The sequence below is a fragment of the Oncorhynchus masou genome, chromosome 29 (assembly GCF_036934945.1).
Source record: "Oncorhynchus masou masou isolate Uvic2021 chromosome 29, UVic_Omas_1.1, whole genome shotgun sequence".
NCBI classification, from domain to species: domain Eukaryota; kingdom Metazoa; phylum Chordata; class Actinopteri; order Salmoniformes; family Salmonidae; genus Oncorhynchus; species Oncorhynchus masou.
Genome location: NC_088240.1, coordinates 4459651 through 4486359, shown reverse-complemented (window position 1 = coordinate 4486359; position 26709 = coordinate 4459651). Strand labels below are relative to the sequence as shown.

General features: G+C 41.7%; 2 protein-coding genes across 4 annotated transcripts in view; one reads left to right on the top strand and one right to left on the bottom strand.

The window, feature by feature from the left end:
• The window catches only part of fhip1b (FHF complex subunit HOOK interacting protein 1B), a 68331-nt gene extending 64530 nt beyond the window's left edge, over positions 1-3801 (bottom strand). The window contains 1 exon segment of the mRNA XM_064943829.1: positions 3674-3801. The gene's annotated coding sequence lies outside the window, so the exon portion shown is untranslated.
• Positions 79-26296, top strand: cnga4 (cyclic nucleotide gated channel subunit alpha 4). Of its 3 annotated transcripts, XM_064943860.1 has the most exons (9): positions 79-155; positions 17780-17906; positions 18009-18212; positions 18708-18809; positions 19908-20014; positions 21349-21932; positions 22287-22532; positions 23163-23328; positions 23865-26296. In XM_064943860.1, exons 3-9 carry the CDS (start codon positions 18052-18054, stop codon positions 24476-24478), a joined length of 1980 nt encoding a protein of 659 aa, XP_064799932.1. In that variant the 5' UTR covers positions 79-155; positions 17780-17906; positions 18009-18051; the 3' UTR covers positions 24479-26296. The 3 variants fall into 3 exon arrangements, with proteins under 3 accessions (XP_064799932.1, XP_064799933.1, XP_064799931.1); XM_064943861.1 differs by lacking the exons at positions 17780-17906; positions 18009-18212 and having other exon boundaries at positions 85-155; XM_064943859.1 differs by lacking the exon at positions 79-155 and having other exon boundaries at positions 17901-18212.
• The last annotated feature ends 413 nt before the right edge of the window (positions 26297-26709 follow it).

Here is a 26709-nt window from a genome sequence, read left to right as displayed (position 1 = left end):
AAATAAAACAGGGAATGTAAAAGAGGATAACAAGTAGGGATGTTAATAGTTAACCGCTAATTAACATAGTTAACCTTTGGCGGCAGGTAGCCTAGTGGTTAGAGCATTGGACTAGTCACCAAAAGGTTGCAAGATCAAATCCCCGAGCTGACAAGGTAAAAATCTGTCCTTCTGCCCTTCAACAAGGCAGTTTGCCTACGGGGGAACAGTGGGTTGTCATTGAAAATAAGAATGTGTTCTTAACAGACCTGTCTAGTTAAATAAAGGGTAGAAAAAAAATGCCCAGTCATGCTTATTGGTCTATAGGTTAATATGCATAGAGTAATTAAATGAGGTATTTGTTTGTCGTCATGTATCGAACTTATCACACGCCACAGAGCCTAGTTAGAGGAATATCACCTGTCAGGCAGCATTGCGCAATCTGAGCTCGAGGTAGCATAACCATTTGAAACCTGAACGTTTCACTTTACTTAAAATAACGAGGCATGTCCTACCTTGCTACAAAGTAGCCTTGCAAAAAAAAATGATGTCTTCCTCATTCCATTTACCAGAATTTCTCTCCTGTTCTATTGTTTTTCATATCAACTTTCTTTCGTTGTCCAGAAGCCAAAGGCACAATCTTAGTCATATAAGTCAGGGAGAGTATAAGGGGTCCTCAAGAATGAAGGAAAGGCCAGTCCGAACTCAAACTTGAACAAAAACCTTAACGAACGGCTAACAATCTACGGTATGTTGAATCCAGGCGCATTTCAGTCACGTTTCCTCTGTTTTCTTGCCTGTTTTACAACATCATATAATCAACTCATAGCCAGAGCTCCCACAAAGCACCCTATAGCCATACAGGCCTATCCCATGGCAGAACTTGTGTTCGCGGTTTATAAACTGAACAGCAGCTAAGCTTAAGGCTCAATATTTCTGACAAAACAAAGAAGTCAGCCTTTCAATCCCTGAGCTAAATGTGGGGAAAGAAAATAAACTCGGAGGTGTGCCACGGCAGAACTACGTATCTGGCTAATGTACACAAACAGTGGGGATTTTATTTCCAGGTCACATTCTTCAGGTGCTATAAAAGTCAGTAAGTTGAGCTCAAAGTCCACCTGCTCATATTCTAACACCGGGAGATTAAGGCTGCACGTACACAATGAGACGTAGAAAGGAAAGACAAAGGTCAGTTATGAGGTGAACAGAACTAAAAATGTGTGTAGTTCTGTCCTTGAGCTGTTCATGTCTATTAATGTTCTGTATTAGGTTTCATGTTATGCGTTCTGTGTGGAACCCCAGGAAGAGTAGCTGCTGCTTTTGTAACAACTAATGGGGATCCATAATAAAATGCCAAAATAAACTTAACCAAACCCCTTGAAACCGTTCTGTCAAGACGGACAGTCAGAGCAGAAATTAGACGTTAGCCTGCCTCAGCACAGTGAGAGGCCTTTATGGGATCTCGTTACGTTGGGTTCTGCTGTTGCTCTTTATGGGATCTCGTTACGTTGGGTTCTACTGTTGCTCTTTATGGGATCTCGTTACGTTGGGTTCTACTGTTGCTCTTTATGGGATCTCGTTACGTTGGGTTCTACTGTTGCTCTTTATGGGATCTCGTTGGGACGTTGGGTTCTACTGTTGCTCTTTATGGGATCTCGATTACGTTGGGTTCTACTGTTGCTCTTTATGGGATCTCGTTACGCTCTTTTGGGGATCTACTGTTGCTCTTTATGGGATCTCGTTACGTTGGGTTCTACTGTTGCTCTTTATGGGATCTCGTTACGTTGGGTTCTACTGTTGCTCTTTATGGGATCTCGTTACGTTGGGTTCTACTGTTGCTCTTTATGGGATCTCGTTACGTTGGGTTCTACTGTTGCTCTTTATGGGATCTCGTTACGTTGGGTTCTACTGTTGCTCTTTATGGGATCTCGTTACGTTGGGTTCTACTGTTGCTCTTTATGGGATCTCGTTACGTTGGGTTCTACTGTTGCTCTTTATGGGATCTCGTTACGTTGGGTTCTACTGTTGCTCTTTATGGGATCTCGTTACGTTGGGTTCTACTGTTGCTCTTTATGGGATCTCGTTATGTTGGGTTCTACTGTTGCTCTTTATGGGATCTCCAAGAGTGTCTATATTTCTGTCGAGAGAGAAAGAGAGAGAGAGAATGAGAGAGAGAATGAGGTGTGTGTATGAATGGAAGAGATGAGAAACTGGGTGAATAGGCTAGATATGATTCTGCTGAGATCCAGCAGGCCTGAGGTAGAGAGGCAGAGTAAGTTCCCAGAGAGGGAGTCTATATATGATGTTATCGGACCTCCCACACACAGACGCACACATCCTAAAGACTCAGTGAAAGCCATGTAAACGCTCACAAATGGGCAGAGATAAAATATAAGGGTAGGGAAGAGATTCTCATGAGAGGCCAACTGACCAGTCATGTTTGTTGAACTCTTGTGCCTGCATCTGAAATGGCACCCTATCCCCTATTACCTAACTTATGTAGTGCACTACTTTTGACGGTCAAAAGTAGTGCACTACATAAGTTAGGTAATAGGGTGCTCTCTCTCTCTCTGGCCACAGGAAGATGCGTCTCCGTGATAAATGATTGAGTGGCAAGTCAGCCACCATTGCTCCTCAGCCTGTCGTGTCAAGTCCATCTCAACAAAGAACCTCTTGACCTGGACAGTTCGGCCATGTCTCAAATGTTCTCAATACCAACTTAAAAATGTGCTGAAGAATTATAAAATCAGACGCAGAATAATTTCAGGGTCTGTGCCAGTGCTGAAGTCGACCGAAGTTTACACTCTGAAAACAATGAAGGTTAACTAGAAAGACTAGTAGATCATACACTCAAAAGGTGAAGATCGTGCCTCAACAAGTTTTGAGAAACACTAGCTACAACATCCTCAGCCAACCTTGATATGATGCAGGTCAATTATTAATAAAGAAGGTTAGACATTTGATAGATATGAGCTTAGAATACATTTTTTTAGAAAATATGTATCCCAATCCTAAAATAACCAGCAACAAGCTAGCTAACTAGCAATTGATTGGCTAAGCTAAATAGCCAGTTAGCAATGCTAATAACGAAGCTAACGTTAGCAATTACAATCACTGGGAAATGGTGCTAGCTACACATTTCAAAACTCCCAAAGTGAATATAAAGTAACATTAAGGGAATATTTTAGGAACTAGTGTGCCTGCCTGCTGGTCGTTGGCATAACATCTCTCTGTCACGGACTGTATTCACAGTGCTGATGTTTGATGCAGTGTTTAGCTAATAACAAAATAATGTGTTTTAATAAGGCGCTAATTTAGCTAATAAAAACTGTCTATCTAGCTAGCTCATATAACGTTATGTCTCCTTCTTCGGCGATTTAAACGTTAGCAACAAAAACAACTGAGGTGTTCACACTCAACTAGCTAAACATGGTTAAATAACGTTAGCAAGCAAAATGACAAATGTCATATTAAACCAGCAAAATACTCACAGTTTGGGTTTGCAGTATTTAACAACAAAACCGCTAAACTGCTGCGGAGGAGCAGTGATTTCCACAGGATAACTTCGCTAGCTAGCTAGCCAACAGAAAAGCTCATTTAACAGTTCACTATCCAGGATATTCCACTGTCAGTCGACCAGTGTACAGTAAAATAATAATTACACAACACTGTGAAAACGTAACTAGCTACTCACCGATGCAAAAGAAGATCGCCGTTGAATTGTATACATTTTGTCGCATAGGTTATTCCTTCAGACAACAACAAACCATTTCCATGATTTCACAATCTCTCTCCTCTCTCTCTCTTCGCCACCTTCTAGAATTCCTCTCTCTCACACGCACACACACGCAAGGGACGCGATGACGTTGTGTGATAGAAAGCGCGTCTCCGTGTCCTCTTCCACCTGTGTGATGCTCGACACAATAAGGAATTAGTTAGCCGCAATTGTGGAATTTGTGCTTTGCCTTCAAAAAAGAAAAGTCCACATCTGAAAGTGACTAAACAGATACAAATAATGGAATCATGCCATATTTGGACTAGATAATGCGAAACAAAGTCTGAATGTTGTTAAACAAATGTATAACAAAAGATGATAATTAGTTAAATTGAAAGTAAAAATCTGTTGGAATTGCACTGTGGCTGTAACAGACTTCAGAATTGCATTGGGGTCATACTTATACACTTTACAGCCTAACCTATTATGCATCCATTAAATGGGGTATCAACCTACTCAGAGACATTCACTTTAGCTCTCATTGCAGGACGTTGACTGTGGGAATTAACCTTTCCAGTCAGACTATTGTGTGTATCGAACATTCATATTGCATTGTGCACACTGGCAAGGCGGGCGGGGGGGGGTGCTACATACTCTGGGGTCCCCCACAATCCCCCAAATAGCATATGAACACGTCAATAGCCATGATTTTTAGCTTAGCGAGCTTTAAAAACAAACATTTTCTTTCAGCCTGATGGCTAAATGTGTAGAATAGCAGGAAATTAGCTCAGTGATTCTTGAAAGTCGGGACAATTCTTATCCGGCAGGAAAAATATATTTTTATGGTTGAAAAAAAATGACTTTCTTGCATTATTTGAGTTTAAATTTATGTTCTAAGGAAAATATTTGTTTTGGGAATTTTCTAAAAACTTTCAATCTTATTTTGTTTCCATGTCGACTCTATGCCAGGAAATGCCCTTGTCCTGAGCAAAGGATCCCAATTTCAAACTCTCCAAAAAGGTGTTCTAAAAACTGGCAATAATAGATATTAACTGATGTCATCACAATAATGGATATTAACTGATGTCATCTCAATAATGGATATTAACTGATGTCATCTCAATAATGGATATTAACTGATGTCATCTCAATAATGGATTTTAACTGATGTCATCTCAATAATGGATATTAACTGATGTCATCTCAATAATGGATATTAACTGATGTCATCTCAATAATGGATATTAACTGATATCATCTCAATGAAGAATATTAACTGATGTCATCTCAATAATGGATATTAACTGATGTCATCTCAATAATGGATATTAACTGATGTCATCTCAATAATGGATATTAACTGATGTCATCTCAATAATGGATATTAACTGATGTCATTTCATTCACGAATATTAACTGATGTCATCTCAATTATGGATATTAACTGATGTCATCTCAATAATGGATATTAACTGATGTCATTTCAATAATGGATATTAACTGATGTCATCTCAATAATGGATATTAACTGATGTCATCTCAATAATGGATATTAACTGATGTCATTTCAATAATGGATATTAACTGATGTCATCTCAATAATGGATATTAGCTGGGGTCATTTCTTGCAATAACCCTCTGTGACATTAAAGAACATTACACTGTAGAATAATGAGTCAACCAGAACATTACACTGTAGAATAATGAGACCACCAGAACATTACACTGTAGAATAATGAGACAACCAGAACATTACACTGTAGAATAATGAGACCAGAACATTACACTGTAGAATAATGAGTCAACCAGAACATTACACTGTATAATAATGAGACAACCAGAACATTACACTGTAGAATAATGAGACAACCAGAACATTACACTGTAGAATAATGAGTCAACCAGAACATTACACTGTAGAATAATGAGTCAACCAGAACATTACACTGTATAATAATGAGACAACCAGAACATTATGCTGTATAATAATGAGACAACCAGAACATTAAACTGTAGAGCCCAATTTGTAAGTCGCTCTGGATAAGAGCGTCTGCTAAATGACTTAAATGTAAATGTAAATGTAAATGAGTAATGAGTCAACCAGAACATTACACTGTAGAATAATGAGACAACCAGAACATTACACTGTAGAATAATGAGACAACCAGAACATTACACTGTAGAATAATGAGACAACCAGAACATTACACTGTTGAATAATGAGACCAGAACATTACACTGTAGAGAGAGACAACCAGAACATTACACTGTAGAGAGAGACAACCAGAACATTACACTGTAGAATAATGAGTCAACCAGAACATTACGCTGTAGAATAATGAGTCAACCAGAACATTACACTGTAGAGAGAGACAACCAGAACATTACACTGTAGAATAATGAGTCAACCAGAACATTACGCTGTAGAGAGAGACAACCAGAACATTACACTGTAGAGAGAGACAACCAGAACATTACACTGTAGAATAATGAGTCAACCAGAACATTACACTGTTGAATAATGAGACAACCAGAACATTACACTGTATAATAATGAGACAACCAGAACATTACACTGTAGAATAATGAGACAACCAGAACATTACACTGTAGAGAGAGACAACCAGAACATTACACTGTAGAGAGAGACAACCAGAACATTACACTGTAGAGAGAGACAACCAGAACATTACACTGTAGAATAATGAGTCAACCAGAACATCACACTGTAGAATAATGAGACAACCAGAACATTACACTGTAGAATAATGAGACAACCAGAACATTACACTGTAGAATAATGAGACAACCAGAACATTACACTGTATAATAATGAGACAACCAGAACATTAAACTGTTGAATAATGAGACCAGAACATTACACTGTAGAATAATGAGACAACCAGAACATTACACTGTAGAGTAATGAGACAACCAGAACATTATGCTGTAGAATAATGAGACAACCAGAACATTAAACTGTAGAGCCCAATTTGTACGTCGCTCTGGATAAGAGCGTCTGCTAAATGACTTAAATGTAAATGTAAATGTAAATGAGTAATGAGTCAACCAGAACATTACACTGTAGAATAATGAGACAACCAGAACATTAAACTGTTGAATAATGAGTCAACCAGAAAATTACACTGTAGAATAATGAGATAACCAGAACATTACACTGTAGAGAGAGACAACCAGAACATTACACTGTAGAATAATGAGACAACCAGAACATTACACTGTATAATAATGAGTCAACCAGAACATTACACTGTAGAGTAATGAGACAACAGAACATTACACTGTAGAATAATGAGACAACCAGAACATTACACTGTAGAGCGAGACAAACAGAACATTACACTGTATAATAATGAGTCAACCAGAACATTACACTGTAGAGTAATGAGACAACCAGAACATTACACTGTAGAGCGAGACAACCAGAACATTACACTGTATAATAATGAGACAACCAGAACATTACACTGTATAATAATGAGACAACCAGAACATTACACTGTAGAATAATGAGACAACCAGAACATTACACTGTAGAGAGAGACAACCAGAACATTACACTGTAGAGAGAGACAACCAGAACATTACACTGTAGAATAATGAGTCAACCAGAACATTACACTGTAGAATAATGAGTCAACCAGAACATTACACTGTAGAGAGAGACAACCAGAACATTACACTGTAGAATAATGAGACAACCAGAACATTACACTGTAGAATAATGAGTCAACCAGAACATTACACTGTAGAGAGAGACAACCAGAACATTACACTGTAGAAAAATGAGACAACCAGAACATTACACTGTAGAATAATGAGACCAGAACATTAAACTGTTGAATAATGAGACCAGAACATTACACCATAGAGAGAGACAACCAGAACATTACACTGTAGAATAATGAGACCAGAACATTACACTGTAGAGAGATACAACCAGAACATTACACTGTCGAATAATGAGACCAGAACATTACACTGTAGAATAATGAGACAACCAGAACATTACACTGTAGAATAATGAGACCAGAACATTACACTGTAGAGAGAGACAACCAGAACATTATGCTGTAGAATAATGAGACAACCAGAACATTACACTGTAGAGAGAGACAACCAGAACATTACACTGTGGAGAGAGACAACCAGAACATTACACTGTAGAGAGAGACAACCAGAACATTACACTGTAGAATAATGAGTCAACCAGAACATTACACTGTAGAATAATGAGACAACCAGAACATTACACTGTAGAATAATGAGACAACCAGAACATTACACTGTAGAATAATGAGACAACCAGAACATTACACTGTATAATAATGAGACAACCAGAACATTAAACTGTTGAATAATGAGACCAGAACATTACACTGTAGAATAATGAGACAACCAGAACATTACACTGTAGAGTAATGAGACAACCAGAACATTATGCTGTAGAATAATGAGACAACCAGAACATTAAACTGTAGAGCCCAATTTGTAAGTCGCTCTGGATAAGAGCGTCTGCTAAATGACTTAAATGTAAATGTAAATGTAAATGAGTAATGAGTCAACCAGAACATTACACTGTAGAATAATGAGACAACCAGAACATTACACTGTTGAATAATGAGTCAACCAGAAAATTACACTGTAGAATAATGAGATAACCAGAACATTACACTGTAGAGAGAGACAACCAGAACATTACACTGTAGAATAATGAGACAACCAGAACATTACACTGTATAATAATGAGTCAACCAGAACATTACACTGTAGAGTAATGAGACAACCAGAACATTACACTGTAGAATAATGAGACAACCAGAACATTACACTGTAGAGCGAGACAAACAGAACATTACACTGTATAATAATGAGTCAACCAGAACATTACACTGTAGAGTAATGAGACAACCAGAACATTACACTGTAGAGCGAGACAACCAGAACATTACACTGTATAATAATGAGACAACCAGAACATTACACTGTATAATAATGAGACAACCAGAACATTACACTGTAGAATAATGAGACAACCAGAACATTACACTGTAGAGAGAGACAACCAGAACATTACACTGTAGAGAGAGACAACCAGAACATTACACTGTAGAATAATGAGTCAACCAGAACATTACACTGTAGAATAATGAGTCAACCAGAACATTACACTGTAGAGAGAGACAACCAGAACATTACACTGTAGAATAATGAGACAACCAGAACATTACACTGTAGAATAATGAGTCAACCAGAACATTACATTGTAGAGAGAGACAACCAGAACATTACACTGTAGAAAAATGAGACAACCAGAACATTACACTGTAGAATAATGAGACCAGAACATTAAACTGTTGAATAATGAGACCAGAACATTACACCATAGAGAGAGACAACCAGAACATTACACTGTAGAATAATGAGACCAGAACATTACACTGTAGAGAGATACAACCAGAACATTACACTGTCGAATAATGAGACCAGAACATTACACTGTAGAATAATGAGACAACCAGAACATTACACTGTAGAATAATGAGACCAGAACATTACACTGTAGAGAGAGACAACCAGAACATTATGCTGTAGAATAATGAGACAACCAGAACATTACACTGTAGAATAATGAGTCAACCAGAACATTACACTGTAGAATAATGAGACCAGACCATTAAACTGTTGAATAATGAGACCAGACCATTAAACTGTAGTAACTGGCAACAGACAAACAGAGAACACAGGTATAAATACACTGGGGATAATGGGGAAGATGGGCGACACCTGGAGGGGGTATGGAGACAATCACAAAGACAGGTGAAACAGATCAAATCAAATCAAATTGTATTGGTCAGATACACATGGTTAGCAGATGTTATCGGTCACATACACATTAGCAGATGTTATTGGTGAAATGCTTGTGCTTCTCGTTCCGACCATGCAGTAATATCTAACAAGTATTATAACCTAACAATTTCACAACAACTTTTACACAAGTGTAAAAGAATGAATACGAATATGTACACAAGTGTAAAAGAATGAATACGAATATGTACATAAAAATGTATGAAGAGTGATGCCCGAAGATGCAAGATGCAGTAGACGGTATAGAGTACAGCATATACATTTGAGATATGAGATGAGTATGTAAACATTATATAAAGTGTCATTATTTAAAGTGACTAGTGATACATTTCAGGGTGTGACACTATTTACCTTTATTTAACTAAGCAAGTCAGTTAAGAACAAATTGTTCTTTTCAATGACTGCCTTGTTCAGGGGGCAGAGCGACAGCTTTGTACCTTGTCAGCTCGGGGGGGTTGAACTTGCAACCTTGAGGTTCCTAGTCCAACGCCCTAACCACTAGGCTACCCTGCATTGAGATGTAATGTTACTCACCATGGGAATTCGTTTGAAACCACAAATAGAGAACCAATATTGAAGCTGTGTTGATCTCCAAAAGCACATCTTATGGCAATTGCGTCAGCGTAGGACTAATTCTATATTTTGTAACAGTTGTATAACGACGATTATTTCCTAACAGTATGTCATTCATTGCCTAACCCTTCTCTCAACCACAGGACACGGCAGGCTTTTGTTCAGTCATCATTCTACCACACCTATGTTTACTAATCAACTGCTCAACGTGACCAAGAGTAGTAGAATCAGGTGTGGTAGGATTGGTCTGGAACAAAAGCCTGAACAGCCTGCAGGTGGTAAAGAACAGCCCTGATCGGTAGAGAACAGCCCTGATAGGTAGAGAACAGTTCTGATAGGTAAAAGAACAGCCCTGATAGGTAAAGAACAGCCCTGATAGGTAGAGAACAGCCCTGATAGGTAAAGAACAGCCCTGATAGGTAGAGAACAGCCCTGATAGGTAAAGAACAGCCCTGATAGGTAGAGAACAGTTCTGATAGGTAGAGAACAGTCCTGATAGGTAAAGAACAGCCCTGATAGGTAGAGAACAGCCCTGATAGGTAGAGAACAGCCCTGATAGGTAAAGAACAGCCCTGATAGGTAGAGAACAGCCCTGATAGGTAAAGAACAGCCCTGATAGGTAAAGAACAGCCCTGATAGGTAGAGAACAGCCCTGATAGGTAAAGAACAGCCCTGATAGGTAGAGAACAGCCCTGATAGGTAAAGAACAGCCCTGATAGGTAGAGAACAGCCCTGATAGGTAAAGAACAGCCCTGATAGGTAGAGAACAGCCCTGATAGGTAAAGAACAGTTCTGATAGGTAAAAGAACAGCCCTGATAGGTAGAGAACAGTCCTGATAGGTAAAGAACAGCCCTGATAGGTAGAGAACAGCCCTGATAGGTAGAGAACAGCCCTGATAGGTAGAGAACAGTCCTGATAGGTAGAGAACAGTCCTGATAGGTAAAGAACAGCCCTGATAGATAAAGAACAGCCCTGATAGGTAGAGAACAGCCCTGATAGGTAGAGAACAGTCCTGATAGGTAGAGAACAGCCCTGATAGGTAGAGAACAGTCCTGATAGGTAGAGAACAGCCCTGATAGGTAGAGAACAGCCCTGATAGGTAGAGAACAGCCCTGATAGGTTAAAGAACAGTACTGATAGGTAAAGAACAGCCCTGATAGGTAAAGAACAGCCCTGATAGGTAGAGAACAGCCCTGATAGGTAGAGAACAGTCCTGATAGGTAAAGAACAGTCCTGATAGGTAAAGAACAGTCCTGATAGGTAGAGAACAGCCCTGATATAGAACAGTCCTGATAGGTAGAGAACAGCCCTGATAGGTAGAGAACAGTCCTGATAGGTAGAGAACAGCCCTGATAGGTAGAGAACAGTCCTGATAGGTAAAGAACAGTCCTGATAGGTAGAGAACAGCCCTGATAGGTAGAGAACAGCCCTGATAGGTAAAGAACAGTCCTGATAGGTAGAGAACAGCCCTGATAGGTAAAGAACAGTCCTGATAGGTAGAGAACAGCCCTGATAGGTAAAGAACAGTCCTGATAGGTAAAGAACAGCCCTGATAGGTAAAGAACAGTCCTGATAGGTAGAGAACAGTCCTGATAGGTAGAGAACAGTCCTGATAGGTAAAGAACAGCCCTGATAGGTAGAGAACAGTCCTGATAGGTAGAGAACAGCCCTGATAGGTAGAACAGCCCTGATAGAGAACAGTCCTGATAGGTAGAGAACAGTCCTGATAGGTGGAGAACAGCCCTGATAGGTAGAGAGAACAGCCCTGATAGGTGGAGAACAGCCCTGATAGGTAGAGAACAGTCCTGATAGGTAGAGAACAGTCCTGATAGGTGGAGAACAGCCCTGATAGGTGGAGAACAGCCCTGATAGGTAAAGAACAGTCCTGATAGGTAGAGAACAGTCCTGATAGGTAAAGAACAGCCCTGATAGGTAAAGAACAGTCCTGATAGGTAGAGAACAGTCCTGATAGGTAAAGAACAGTCCTGATAGGTAGAGAACAGTTCTGATAGGCAAAGAACAGTCCTGATAGGTAGAGAACAGCCCTGATAGGTAAAGAACAGTCCTGATAGGTAGAGAACAGTTCTGATAGGCAAAGAACAGTCCTGATAGGTAAAGAACAGTCCTGATAGGTAAAGAACAGTCCTGATAGGTAGAGAACAGCCCTGATAGGTAGAGAACAGAACAGCCCTGATAGGTGGAGAACAGCCCTGATAGGTGGAGAACAGCCCTGATAGGTAAAGAACAGCCCTGATAGGTAGAGAACAGTCCTGATAGGTAAAGAACAGCCCTGATAGGTAGAGAACAGTCCTGATAGGTAGAGAACAGTCCTGATAGGTAGAGAACAGCCCTGATAGGTAAAGAACAGCCCTGATAGGTAGAGAACAGTCCTGATAGGTAGAGAACAGTCCTGATAGGTAGAGAACAGCCCTGATAGGTAGAGAACAGTCCTGATAGGTAAAGAACAGCCCTGATAGGTAGAGAACAGCCCTGATAGGTAAAGAACAGTCCTGATAGATAAAGAACAGTCCTGATAGGTAGGTAGAGAACAGTCCTGATAGGTAGAGAACAGTCCTGATAGGTAGAGAACAGTCCTGATAGGTAAAGAACAGCCCTGATAGGTAGAGAACCGTCCTGATCGGTAGAGATCAGCCCTGATAGGTAAAGAACAGTCCTGATAGGTAAAGAACAGTCCTGATAGGTAAAGAACAGTCCTGATAGGTAGAGAACAGCCCGGATAGGTAAAGAACAGCCCTGATAGGTAAAGAACAGTCCTGATAGGTAGAGAGAACAGAACCCTGATAGGTAGAGAACAGTCCTGATAGGTAAAGAACAGTCCTGATAGGTAAAGAACAGCCCTGATAGGTAAAGAACAGTCCTGATAGGTAGAGAACAGTTCTGATAGGCAAAGAACAGTCCTGATAGGTAGAGAACAGCCCTGATAGGTAAAGAACAGTCCTGATAGGTAGAGAACAGTCCTGATAGGTAAAGAACAGTCCTGATAGGTAGAGAACAGCCCTGATAGGTAAAGAACAGTCCTGATAGGTAGAGAACAGTTCTGATAGGCAAAGAACAGTCCTGATAGGTAAAGAACAGTCCTGATAGGTAAAGAACAGTCCTGATAGGTAGAGAACAGCCCTGATAGGTAAAGAACAGTCCTGATAGGTAGAGAACAGCCCTATAGGTAGAGAACAGTCCTGATAGGTGATAGGAAAGAACAGCCCTGATAGGTAGAGAACAGCCCTGATAGGTAGAGAACAGTCCTGATAGGTAGAGAACAGTCCTGATAGGTAGAGAACCCTGATAGGTAAAGAACAGTCCTGATAGGTAGAGAACAACCCTGATAGGTAAAGAACAGTCCTGATAGGTAGAGAACAACCCTGAAAGGTGATAGAGAACAGCCCTGATAGGTAAAGAACAGTCCTGATAGGTAAAGAACAGTCCTGATAGGTAGAGAACAGCCCTGATAGGTAAAGAACAGTCCTGATAGGTAGAGAACAGCCCTGATAGGTAGAGAACAGTCCTGATAGGTAGAGAACAGTCCTGATAGGTAAAGAACAGCCCTGATAGGTAGAACAGCCCTGATAAGAGAACAGCCCTGATAGGTAAAGAACAGTCCTGATAGGTAGAGAACAGCCATGATCGGTAGAGAACAGTCCTGATAGGTAGAGAACAGTCCTGATAGGTAAAGAACAGCCCTGATAGGTAGAGAACAGCCCTGATAGGTAAAGAACCGTCCTGATCGGTAGAGAACAGCCCTGGTAGGTAGAGAACAGCCCTGATAGGTAAAGAACAGCCCTGATAGGTTAAAGAACAGCCCTGATAGGTAAAGAACAGCCCTGATAGGTAAAGAACAGCCCTGATAGGTAAAGAACAGCCCTGATAGGTAAAGAACCGTCCTGATCGGTAGAGAACAGCCCTTTATTCTACATTATCTTGTAAATAGTTGCTGGGTGTATGTTGATGCTTTGTGAAGTTTCCAGGAGCTTGCTCGCTTATCTTGTTAAAAAGTGATCAGGGAACATTTTCAGTTTCTCACATATTGGCTCAAATGGGTTACTATGTTTCAATTCCTTCTGAAAAATCATTTATTTAAATAAACATTTATATTTGCAATTTGTTATCGTTGGGTATCTTCAATATTGTCACATGTATGATTTCACACAGTTAAAGTTCACAAATATTGGGTAAACTCTTCAGAATTGTAATATGTGAATGTCACTGAGTGGGCCGATTTCCCATTTCATGGACCCAAAGATCCACAGGTAAGGCTGTACAGTGTACATAGCAATATGAATGTTGCTCATTTCACACTGTTTTCAAAGTACAGCAATAAGACCATAATATATACATAGTTGTGTCCCGTAAATGTCACTGAGTAGGCTGATATCCCCATTTCATGGGTGCACAATCCATAGGTTAGGCCTATAAGTGTATATACGTATGCCCCCAATTCAACTATGTAGTCTAATACATCCACAGCAGGATTTAAACAGTTTTTATCAGTTTATTACCAAAATAATTAATTACTGTATTTAACTGTAAATTATGTAATAACATTACAACCTTGTTTAGCATTATCTACCCCAAATGTGTCTTGATTCCGTTTGCATCACTTTCAATGGGGGACTTTTATTTTGAAGGCAGAACTCAAATTCCACTATTGTGGCTATTCCTTATTGTGGCTAGCTTCACACAGGTGCACAATACCTCCACCATCCTTGAAGGCAGCCTCCTAACTGAAAGTCAGTACTATTGAGTATCCTTGAGATGTCCTTACCCTAAACCCTAACCTTAAACCCTACCTTAACCTAAATCAAAACCATAACCCTTACCTAACCTTGACCCTAACCTTAAACCCTACCTTAACCTTAATCAAAACCATAACCCTTACCTAACCTTGACCCTAACCTTTTTAAAAGTCAACTTAAATTGAGAAGGGACATCCACCCATGAGTTTAAAAACACATTTCCCATTTAAGCTAGTGGCCAATCTTCATAAAAGGGCCTCATTTTCTCACATTTATGAAATGGATGGTTGTGTAAACATATTTTACTGCTAAATTGACAGAAATTGTCAAACAAGAGGCTCCTCAGGGTGGGTCAAACCAGTTAGCTGTTCAAGCTGGTCAGGTCCCAGAACTACAACCACTACTGGTTACCTTGTCTCCACACGCTGTTAGAATCAACACACTTAAGTTTCAGTGTACATACCAGCGCCTCTAGAAAGCTTTCATACCCTTTAACTTATTCCACATGTTGTCACAGCCTTAATTGCAAAATGGATTAAATAGATTGTTTTTTCTCTCTCCCTGTCTCACCCATCTATACACTATACATAATGACAAAGTGAAAACATGTTTTGTTTTTTTAGAAATGTTAGCAAATTTATTGAAAAGGGAATACAGAAATATCTTACTACTTTAAGTATTCACTCCCTTACATTGTAGAAGTACCTATGGCAGCGATTACAGCTGTGAGTCTTTCTGGGTAAGTCTCTATGAGCTTTCCACACCTGGATTGCGCAACATTTTAATTCTTCAAAGCTCTGTCAAATTGGTTGTTGATCATTTTTAGACAACTGTCTTCAGGTCTCTCCATAGTCAAAACTGTAACTCGGCCACTCAGGAGCATTCACTGTCTTCTTGGTAAACAACTCCAGTGTAGATTTGGCCTTGTGTTTTATGTTATTGTCCTGCTGAAAGGTGAGTTTGTATCCCAGTGTCTGGTGGAAAGCAGACTGAACTAGGTGTTCCTCTAGGACTTTGCCTGTGCTTATAGCTCTATTCTATTTAGGTTTTATCGATTTGTTTTTTTTTTAACGATTACAGAGCATACCCATAACATGATGCAGCCACCACTATGCTTGAAAATATGGAGAGTAGTGCTCAGTAATGTGTTGTATTGGATTCTCCCCAAACAACACTTTGTATTCAGGACGACACATTATTTTTTCAGTATTATGTCTTGTTGCAAACAGGATGAATGTTTCATAATGTTTTTATTCTGTACTTCCTTCTTATCACTCTGTCATTTAGATTAGTATTGTGGAGTAACTACAATGTTGTTGCTCCATCCTCAGTTTTCTCCCATCACAGCCATTCAACTCTGTCAACTCTACCTGTGTGTGTGTGTGTGTGTGTGTGTGTGTGTGTGTGTGTGTGTGTGTGTGTGTGTGTGTGTGTGTGTGTGTGTGTGTGTGTGTGTGTGTGTGTGTGTGTGTGTGTGTGTGTGTGTGTGTGTGTGTGTGTGTGTGTGTGTGTGTGTGTGTGTGTGTGTGGTACAGAGATGATGTAGTCATAAAATCATGTTAAACACTATTATTGAGTACATGCAATTTATGTGACTTGTTAAGTACATTTTTACTCCTGAACTTATTTAGGCTTGTCATAATTTAGGGGCAGCAGGTAGCATCGTGGTTAGAGAGTTGGGTCAATAACCGGAAAGGATGCTAGATGAAGTCCCTGAGCTGACAAGGTACAAATCTGTTGTTCTGCCCCTGAACAAGGCAGTTTAACCCACTGTTCCTAGGCTGTCATTGTAAATAAGAATTTGTTCTTAACTGACTTGCCTAGTTTTGCAAAAAAACAAAGAGATTGAATACTTCTTGACTCAAGCCTTTTCATTTTGAATGAATCTGTATTTTTTGTTGTTGTTGAAAAACATGATTCCATTTTCACATTATGGGGTAGTATGAAGGCCAGTAAATTCAGGCTGTAACACAACTAAAGGTCAAGGGGTGTGAATACTTTCCGAAGGCACTGTGTTTGCAAACGCTACTCGAGAGGCTGAATGTCGTATCACAGGTTGCTTTCCTGTAACTTGGATACTTAACTGTGTGCCTGTGTCGTAAAAAGCCTTGTTACATTTCACAGAATGGCCCATTGTTGAGATGCTGTGAAAGTGTAAATCTATTTGGCTTCAGGTATTCAAACACAACAGAGGCATGGCAGTGCCACTTCATACAAAGTGTATATTTACATGTCATCAACCTCCATCAAATGGTATTATGGGAGCCATATTGGATTTCGGAAGCCATATTGGATTTCGGAAGCCATATTGGATTTCGGACACCATATTGGATTTCGGAAGCCATATTGGATTTCGGACACCATATTGGATTTCGGAAGCCATATTGGATTTCGGACACCATATTGGATTTCGGAAGACATATTGGATTTCGGAAGACATATTGGATTTCGGACGCCATATTGGATTTCGGAAGCCGTATTGGATTTCGGAAGACATATTGGATTTCGGACACCATATTGGATTTTGGAAGCCATATTGGATTTCGGACACCATATTGGATTTCGGAAGACATATTGGATTTCGGAAGACATATTGGATTTCAGGTAAAATCCATGGTAGCCTGAAAGATTATCTGTGGTGGTCCTCTGATTTATTCACAAGAGTAGGTGCTAAGATGTACATCCTCCAAGGAATCTTGGACTCCCACAAAATACATAAAATGTGAGGGTTATACCAGAGGAGAACATATTTCAGCTCAATTTAATAAAACCATAGGCTAAGATTACATCATTGTTTGTTTTAGATCCTATCCTTATCAAATGAACTGAGAAGTCGACACCATCTAAACCCTTTGGGATTTGTTGCTGCAGGACTAGTTGGTTCATGAACAAATGAGGTCCCTGAAGGGATCTATCTACCTGCCGCCTGGATAGAGAGTCACCTGCTCCCCTCCCGCGGAGACAGTTCAGCGTGATCAACAGGTGTGCCGCTGCTCAGGTAGGCTTGGCTTGTTGTCATGTTAACACAGCAATGCCGCTATAACACCAGACAACAGAGTTGTGCGGGCAGCTTACACTTCTACTCCCTTATTACTACCAGGTACCTCTGCTGGACCATCAGGGCGAAGGCGCAGGGAGGGCCTATGACTGAGGCAAAACCTTTTGACAGATTAGATAAGGGCAGAATGAACCGATGGGCGAGGGTGTTCAGGTGGCATCGGATGCAGAAAGAGGACAATGAAGCAGAGGAGAGTAAAGAGAAGGGGAAAGATGAGAAGAAGCTTCCGGCAAAGCCCAAAGTGAAGTAAGAGACTCGGGCAAAACATGACGGATACATGAAGCCATATGACAGCATAGATACAATTGATCATTTAAAATAAGTTATAACAGTATGGATGCTTTTCCCAGCTCTAGATTGATGTTGTTGAATGTTTCTCCTTTAATCTAATCACCTTTAATATTTTATTTCCTATTTTTTAACCTTTATGGTTATTGTTGATGTCATTATCTCACTTCGCTTTAGGAACAGTGGATTTTTTTATTTTACTAGGCAAGTCAGTTAAGAACAAATTCTTATTTTCAATGACGGCCTTGGGACAGTGGGTTAACTGCCTGTTCCGGGGCAGAACGACAGAGTTGTACCTTGTCAGCTCGGGGATTTGAACTTGCAACCTTTCGGTTACTAGTCCAACACTCTAACCACTAGGCTACCCAAATGGCTTCGTGCCATTCATGCTAATAAAGTTGATCTGAATGTAAATCATCCAGGATGTTTCTCTCTCTCTCATCTCCTGGTCAGCTGGACGGAGTGGGTGGTTGACCCATCAGAGGAGTTTTATTATGGATGGCTCCAGGTCATGATCTTCCCCATCTTCTACAACTGGATCATCATCATCTGTAGGTGAGTGTCTCAAATGTATCATAATAATAATAATAATAATAATAATATTTCATTTCCCTGGCTCAATATACATTTTAGCATTGTAGTATAATTTCTACAGGTGTCAGTGATCAATAATCCACCTGAATAATAAATAGACCTCACAGAAACCTGAAACATGTCAACCGATTGAAATGTCATTTTGTAGCCTCCCACCAGAGACTCAGTGGTCTGCATTGCTAGCTGTGCCACCAGAGACTCAGTGGTCTGCATTGCTAGCTGTGCCACCAGAGACTCAGTGGTCTGCATTGCTAGCTGTGCCACCAGAGACTCAGTGGTCTGCATTGCTAGCTGTGCCACCAGAGACTCAGTGGTCTGCATTGCTAGCTGTATCACCAGAGACTCAGTGGTCATTGCAGCTGTGCCACCAGAGACTCAGCTGGTCTGCTAGCACCAGAGACTCAGTGGTCTGCATTGCTAGCTGTGCCACCAGAGACTCAGTGGTCTGCATTGCTAGCTGTGCCACCAGAGACTCTGTGGTCTGCTCTAGCTGTGTGGTCTGCATTGCTAGCTGTGCCACCAGAGACTCAGTGGTCTGCATTGCTAGCTGTATCACCAGAGACTCAGTGGTCTGCATTGCTAGCTGTATCACCAGAGACTCTGGGTTCGTGCCCAGGCTCTGTCGCAGCCGGCCGCGACTGGGAGGTCTGTGGGGCGATGCATAATTGGCCTAGTGTCGTCCAGGTTAGGGAGGGTTTGGCCGGTAGGGATATCCTTGTCTCATCGCACACCAGCGACTCCTGTGGCGGGCAGGGTGCAGTGCATGCTAACCAGGTAGCCAGGTGCACGGGATGTTTCCTCTGACACATTGGTGTAGCTGGCTTCCGGGTTGGATGTGTGCTGTGTTAAGAAGCAGTGCGGCTTGGTTGGGTTGTGTTTCGGAGGATGCATGACTTTCGACCTTCGTCTTTCCCGAGCCCATACGGGAGTTGTAGAGATTAGACAAGATAGTAACTACTAACAATTGGATACCATGAATTTGGGTAAAATTTGCAAAAAATATTTTTTTAAATGTAATTTTGTAGATATTTGTACGTGGAATTTGACCTACTTTTCTAGGACATGCTTTAAGGAAATAGAGGATGAATTCCTGACACTGTGGCTCACGCTGGACTACTGCTCCGATCTCCTGTACGTGGCTGATACCATCATCAAATTTCGCACTGGTAAAGATAAAACATTTTTTTACATATAGGAAGTGTGTGTGGGTCTGCCAGTGGTGGGTTAGAGAACATCTTTTGCCATTATTGTACTTACTAGATCACAATCCACAGTGGTATTTCACTGAACACGCCAATTGGCACGTGTTTTTTTTTCTCGATTCCTGGTTTGGTTAATGATGATTGTCCCTCATGAGACACCGTAGACACGGAAGCCAATATCACTTGCTCAAAATCCCCAGAATGAATCTAAGACAACACAAGAAATCTGTTTTTACCGTGGATGTTTTAATTGCGCAATTTTACATCTAAGGTGTTTGGTGCAGTATTTGCAAAGTGTTGTCTTATGTAAACAAGGTCGGCTGGACAGGTCTGTTTCACTGTCTAATGCTATTGGATAAGGAGCGATCGCCGCAGCTGTTCACACCATGTTAGTGGGCAAATGAACATCGTCACATCAAAACCCAACCTTCATTTACCTGTTGTGACACACGGATGTTCCACACTCTGTTTTAGACCAGACTTTATGACCGAAATGATCCTATTTACACCGGCTGATTTTGTTTTCTTCTCGGTTTTGGTTAAAAGACCAAGTTTTGTTTATTCATTGTGTCAAAGTAGAATCCCAAAAGGTATTGGTGGGTCACAGCACAGAATTGTATTTAATTAACGAGACAAATCAGTTAAGAACAATTTCTTGTTTACAATGACGGCCAATTCTGCCCTATGGAACTCTCAATCACGGCTGGATGCGATGCAGCTTGGATTCCAACCAGGGTCTGTAGTGACGCGTCTTGCACTGAGATGCAGTTCCTTAGACCGCAGCGCCACTCGGGAGACCCATTTTCTTCCTGGGAACAGACAGACATTTGCTCGTTGGTTCATCTTAATGTGACTTTGCACTGTCACAGATTTGTCTTGAGGTCCTGTGTGACTTGTCTTATGATTGTATCACATTTCCTCTTCAGATATTTCCATTGCTGTGATAATATAACTATGCTTTCATACATCTAGAATAATAGTTTCTGACTCATATCGACGCCACATTGGCCGTTTTCAAAGGATTTATTTGTATTTTTTTTAAAGGCAGTTGCTCTTTAATGCTCTTAAAAGCATGTGATAAGCCCATGTGGAGAGCCCATGTGGAGAGCCCATGTGGAGAGCCCATGTGGAGAGCCCATGACTGAATTCTGTAAGAGGACGGAGAGAGAGTTAATAATGACTTCCTTTTCTTTCGTGATGACTCCGAGGCTTAGTCAAGTTATGAAATAAATATTTTTTACATCTCTGATGATATGAACTTAACTCTGACTGTATCTGTGCTGTGTTGCCACCTGCAGGTTTCCTAGAACAGGGTATCCTGGTGCAGGACAGGGACCGTCTGAAGAAGCGTTACCTCTTCTCCTCACATTTCCGGTTGGACCTGGCCTCCCTACTGCCCACTGACCTCCTCTATCTGTACTTCGGCATCCGCCAGCCGCTGGTGAGGGTCAACCGCTTCCTCCGTATCTCCCGGCTCAACGAAGCCATGGACCGCATGGAGACCCGTACCTCTTACCCCAACACTTTCCGCATCTCCAAGCTTATGCTCTACATCTTCGTGCTCATCCACTGGAACGCCTGCATCTACTTTGCCCTGTCCAGTTACATTGGCTTCGGGGTGGATCGCTGGGTTTACCCAAACATCACCGACCCTATGTTTTCCCCAGTGAGGCACCAGTACATCTACTGCTTCTGGTTCTCTGCGCAGATCTTCACCACGGTGGGCGACACGCCACTGCCCGACCGCGAGGAGGAGTACCTGTTTATGATCGCTGATCTGCTGATCGCCGTGCTGGTGTTTGCCTCCGTCGTGGGGAACGTGGGGAACGTCATCACCAACCTCAGGGACCGAGACAACGTCTTCTTCCCCAACCACGAGCTGGTGAGGGGCCGGGGCCAGAGTATTGCTTTCTCCTCTGGGGGGTGGTGGGTCGGGGTCAAGGTCGGGGGGGGTGGTGGGTCGGGGTCAAGGTCGGGGGGGTCAGGCAGCCTTAGTATTTCCTAGCCCCTGTGCTTCTGCCTCTACATTGCTTGCTATTTGGGGTTTTGGCTGGGTATCTGTACAGCACTTTGCAACAACTACTGATGTAAAAAAAGGGATTTATCAAATACATTTGATAGATAGCTCTGTTACCCTTTCACCTAAAAGAGTTTGCCTTGCATTCTGGCAATATACTTTCTGAAGGATCCCAGGATTTGTGACAGGCCTGGCTAAATCTACTTTATTTCATTCCAGGTCAAAGGTTACCTGCGCAACAGGTACATCAGCAAGGAGTTGCGTAACCGTGTCAACGACTGGTACCAGCACCTGTACATCAACCGTAAGATCACGAGGGAGAACGAGATCCTGCAGCAGCTTCCTGTCCAGCTGCAGACGGAGATCGCTGTGAGCGTACATCTGCCAACGCTCTCCAAGGTCACTATCTTCCAGAACTGTGAGACCAGTCTGCTGGAGGAGCTGGTGCTCAAACTCATCCCGCAGGTCAGAGGTCAAGGGTGAAATGGACAATCTGCAGTTGCTACATCCATTTTTGGACTTATAAATAAAAAATATATACAACCATTGATTCTTGAAGGATACAACTTACTCCGTCAGAACCCAAAATGTAGGCTTCTTTAACTTCTTTGTTTGCAAAAAAAAAGTAAATGTAAGCAAACACATTTAGCTGACGCTCTTATTCAGAGCGATTAGGGTTATGCTCCTTGCTCAAGGGCACGTCTACAGATTTCACCTCGTCAGCTCGGAGACTCGAACCAGCTGCTTTTCAGTTACTGGCCTGACACTCTTAATTAACCGCTAGCCTACCCACTGTTAATCCTGGTTGAAAGTATCACTTTGATATCATGGCTGGCCAGTCATTTCTCCAGCCCCGTCCGTTAGCTGTTCACAAACTTAGCGGTGGGGTATCAGCTTTGTTCTTTTACTAACTGCAGATTGTCCCTTTGGAGCCGGGTGTAATTCTTGTTATGTCTGCGTAGTCAGTGGCGGTTGACATGTATATGACTGCTAACTTGACTCGTGCTTGAGAACAATATTTCAGTTAAACATTACTTTGTTGTTTTTATGTGCGACTGTAGCCATGATTTCCCAGACATGTCCTCTTGCCTGTAGGTGTATAGTCCCGGGGAGTATGTGTGCAGAAAGGGGGACGTGGGACATGAGATGTACATCATTAAGGATGGGAAACTGGCTGTGGTGGCGGACGATGGCATCACACAGTTCGCTGTGTTGAGTGACGGCAATTTCTTCGGGGAAATTAGCATCCTGAACATCAAAGGTGAGGAGTAATTCAGCACATTTATAGAATGTCCCTAACATTCTAACAATCCAACATTCCAGCATTCCAACAATCCAACAATCCAACATTCCAGCATTCCAAAATTCAGCATTCCAACATTCCAAAATTCCAACAATCCAGCATTCCAACATTCCAAAATTCCAACATTCCAAAATTCCAACAATCCAGCATTCCAATATTCCAACAATCCAACATTCCAGCATTCCAACAATCCAACAATCCAACATTCCAACAATCCAACATTCCAGCATTCCAACAATCCAACATTCCAACGTAATGGTTCAGTGGACAATCATGTCCCTAACATTCCAACATTCTAGTATTCTAACATTCCAACACAATGTCTCAATGGACAATCATGTCCCTAATAACCCAACACAATGTCTAAATGTACAGTCATGTCCCTAACATTCCAACACAATGTCTCAATGGACCCACAGTACAGACTTTAGAGCAGCAGCAAATGAAATGTCAAAATGCTTCACACAAATACAACATTCCTCATCCTCTGGCAGGAAACAAATCAGGCAACCGTCGGACGGCCAACATCCGCAGCATCGGCCACTCAGACCTGTTCAGCCTTTCCAAGGAGGACCTGACAGACGTGCTGTCTGAGTTCCCAGCTGCCAAGCGACACCTGGAGGAGAAGGGTCGTCAGATCCTCACTAAAATGGGCATGTTGGTGGAGGCCGCAGAAGGCGAGGAGGAGCAGGACCAGGAGAAGGTGGAAGTCAAGGTGGAGAGACTGGAGGGTAATCTGAACACCCTGCAGACCAAGCTGGCCCGTCTAATGGCAGAGCTGGAGTCCAGCAACCGCAAGATCCTGGCCAGGGTGGAGCAATTGGAGCTAGAGACAGAAGGCTGGGAGGACAACTCGCCTGAGGAGGGAGAGGGAGGGGAGGTGGAGAGAAGGGATGGGGTGGGGATGGAAGTTGAGGGGGAGCGAGGAGAGGCGGAGGGAGAGGACCAGGCAAAGGGGACTAAAAGAGAGAATGAGGGAGAGAAGCACGCGAAAGAGACTAAAAGAGAGGATGTGGGTGAGGGAAAGGATGAAGGATATGGAGAGGAAAAAGGAGGAGAGGAAGGAGAAACAAAAGAGACTGAGAGAAGAGGACAGGAAGACATGTAGAGGACAATAAGAGAGAGGACAGGAAGACATGTAGAGGGCAATAAGAGGAAGGAAGACTTGTAGAGGACAATAAGAGAGAGGAGGACAGGAAGACATGTAGAGGACAATAAGAGAGAGGAGGACAGGAAGACACAGAGGACAATAAGAGAGAGGAGGACAGGAAGACATGTAGAGGACAATAAGAGAGAGGACAGGAATACACAGAGGACAATAAGAGAGAGGAGGACAGGAAGACATGTAGAGGACAATTAGAGAGAGGACAGGAAGACATGTAGAGGACAATAAGAGAGAGGACAGGAAGACACAGAGGACAATAAGAGAGAGGAGGACAGGAAGACATGTAGAGGACAATAAGAGTGAGGACAGGAAGACATGTAGAGGACAATAAGAGAGAGGACAGGAAGACATGTAGAGGACAATAAGAGAGAGGACAGGAAGACTTGTAGAGGACAATAAGATGATGAGGACAGGAAGACATGTAGAGGACAATAAGAGAGAGGAGGACAGGAAGACTTGTAGAGGACAATAAGAGAGAGGACAGGAAGACATGTAGAGGACAATAAGAGAGAAGACAGGAAGACATGTAGAGGACAATAAGAGAGCGGACAGGAAGATGTGTAGAGGACAATAAGGGAGATGAGGACAGGAAGACATCTAGAGGACAAGAAGGTAGATGAGGACAAGAAGACATCTAGAGGACAATAAGAGAGAGGAGGACAGGAAGACATGTAGAGGACAATAAGGGAGATGAGGACAGGAAGACATTTAGAGGACAATAAGGTAGATGAGGACAGGAAGACATGTAGAGGACAATAAGGGAGATGATGACAGGAAGACATGTAGAGGACAATAAGGTAGATGAGAACAGGAAGACATGTAGAGGACAACAAGAGAGAGGACAGGAAGACATGTAGAGGACAATAAGAGAGAGGACAGGAAGACATGTAGAGGACAATAAGGGAGAGGACAGGAAGACATGTAGAGGACTAAAGACCAGGAGGGGAAGCAGGACTAAAGACCAAGAGGGGAAGCAGGACTGAAGACCAGGAGGGGAAGCATGACTAAAGACCAGGATGGGAAGCAGGACTAAAGACCAGGGTGGGAAGCAGGACTAAAGACCAGGAGTGGAAGCAGGACTAAAGACCAGGAGGGGAAGCAGGACTAAAGACCAGGAGGGGAAGCAGGACTAAAGACCAGGAGGGGAAGCAGGACTAAAGACCAGGAGGGGAAGCAGGACTAAAGATCAGGAGGGGAAGCAGGACTAAAGACCAGGAGGGGAAGCAGGACTAAAGACCAGGACGGGTAGAGGAACAAAAGGAGAAATAAGATGTGGAGCAGTAGAGAGGAGGGAGGATGACAGACAGGGATCAAGAGAAGGGGAGAATGGGATTTGTGTGGAGAGGACTGCAAAAAAGAATAGAACTATACTTCAATCTTGACAGGACTGCAAAGTGCTGACCAATGTATCACGATGACAACAAGTTCCCGAACCCTGATTGGTTTGAATGGTGTCAGCAATTTTTACATCGTGTTCTTTTGAACTTAACCACGTGAATTGAGGGTGTTTGGAGTACTATATAGATCATTGAACACAACTATATAGAACATTGAACACAACAAGTCAATAACTAGATTTTGAAATTTGATAGAACCTTATAGTTCCAAACTTTTGATAGGCTACCACTATTCAATTATCACTTTAATACTTAAATGCTGAAAATTAGCTACAATAGTTTTACAGTTAAAATAGGATGTTTACATCCACTTAGGGTCAATAAAAGTCAATTAAACTTGTTTTTCAACCACTCCACAAATTTCTTGTTATAAGTCATTTTTCCCCAAAAATGTTTACAGACAGATTATTTCACTTATAATTTACTGTATCACAATTCCAGTGGGTCAGAAGTGTACATACACTAAGTTGACTGTGCCTTTAAACAGCTTGGAAAATTCCAGAAAATGATGTCATGGCTTTAGAAGCTTCTGATAGGCTAATTGATATAATTTGAGTCAATTGGAGGTGTACCTGTGGATGTATTTCAAGGCCTACCTTCAAACTCAGTGCCTCTTTGCTTGACACCATGGGAAAACCAAAGGAAATCAGCCAAGACCTCAGAAATAGTGTTGTAGAACTCCACAAGTCTGGTTCATCCTTGGGAGCAATTTCCAAACACCTGAAGGTACCACGTTCATCTGTACAAACAATAGTACTCAAGTTTAAACAACATTGG

Bases quoted from the DNA above. Each gene is read 5' to 3' on its own strand.
- cnga4 (XM_064943859.1), top strand. From the start codon at position 17,926: ATGTTAACACAGCAATGCCGCTATAACACCAGACAACAGAGTTGTGCG. The intron at 18,213-18,707 runs GTAAGAGACTCG...TCTCCTGGTCAG, and splicing joins CCGGCAAAGCCCAAAGTGAA to CTGGACGGAGTGGGTGGTTG. The intron at 20,015-21,348 runs GTAAAGATAAAA...TGCCACCTGCAG, and splicing joins CATCATCAAATTTCGCACTG to GTTTCCTAGAACAGGGTATC.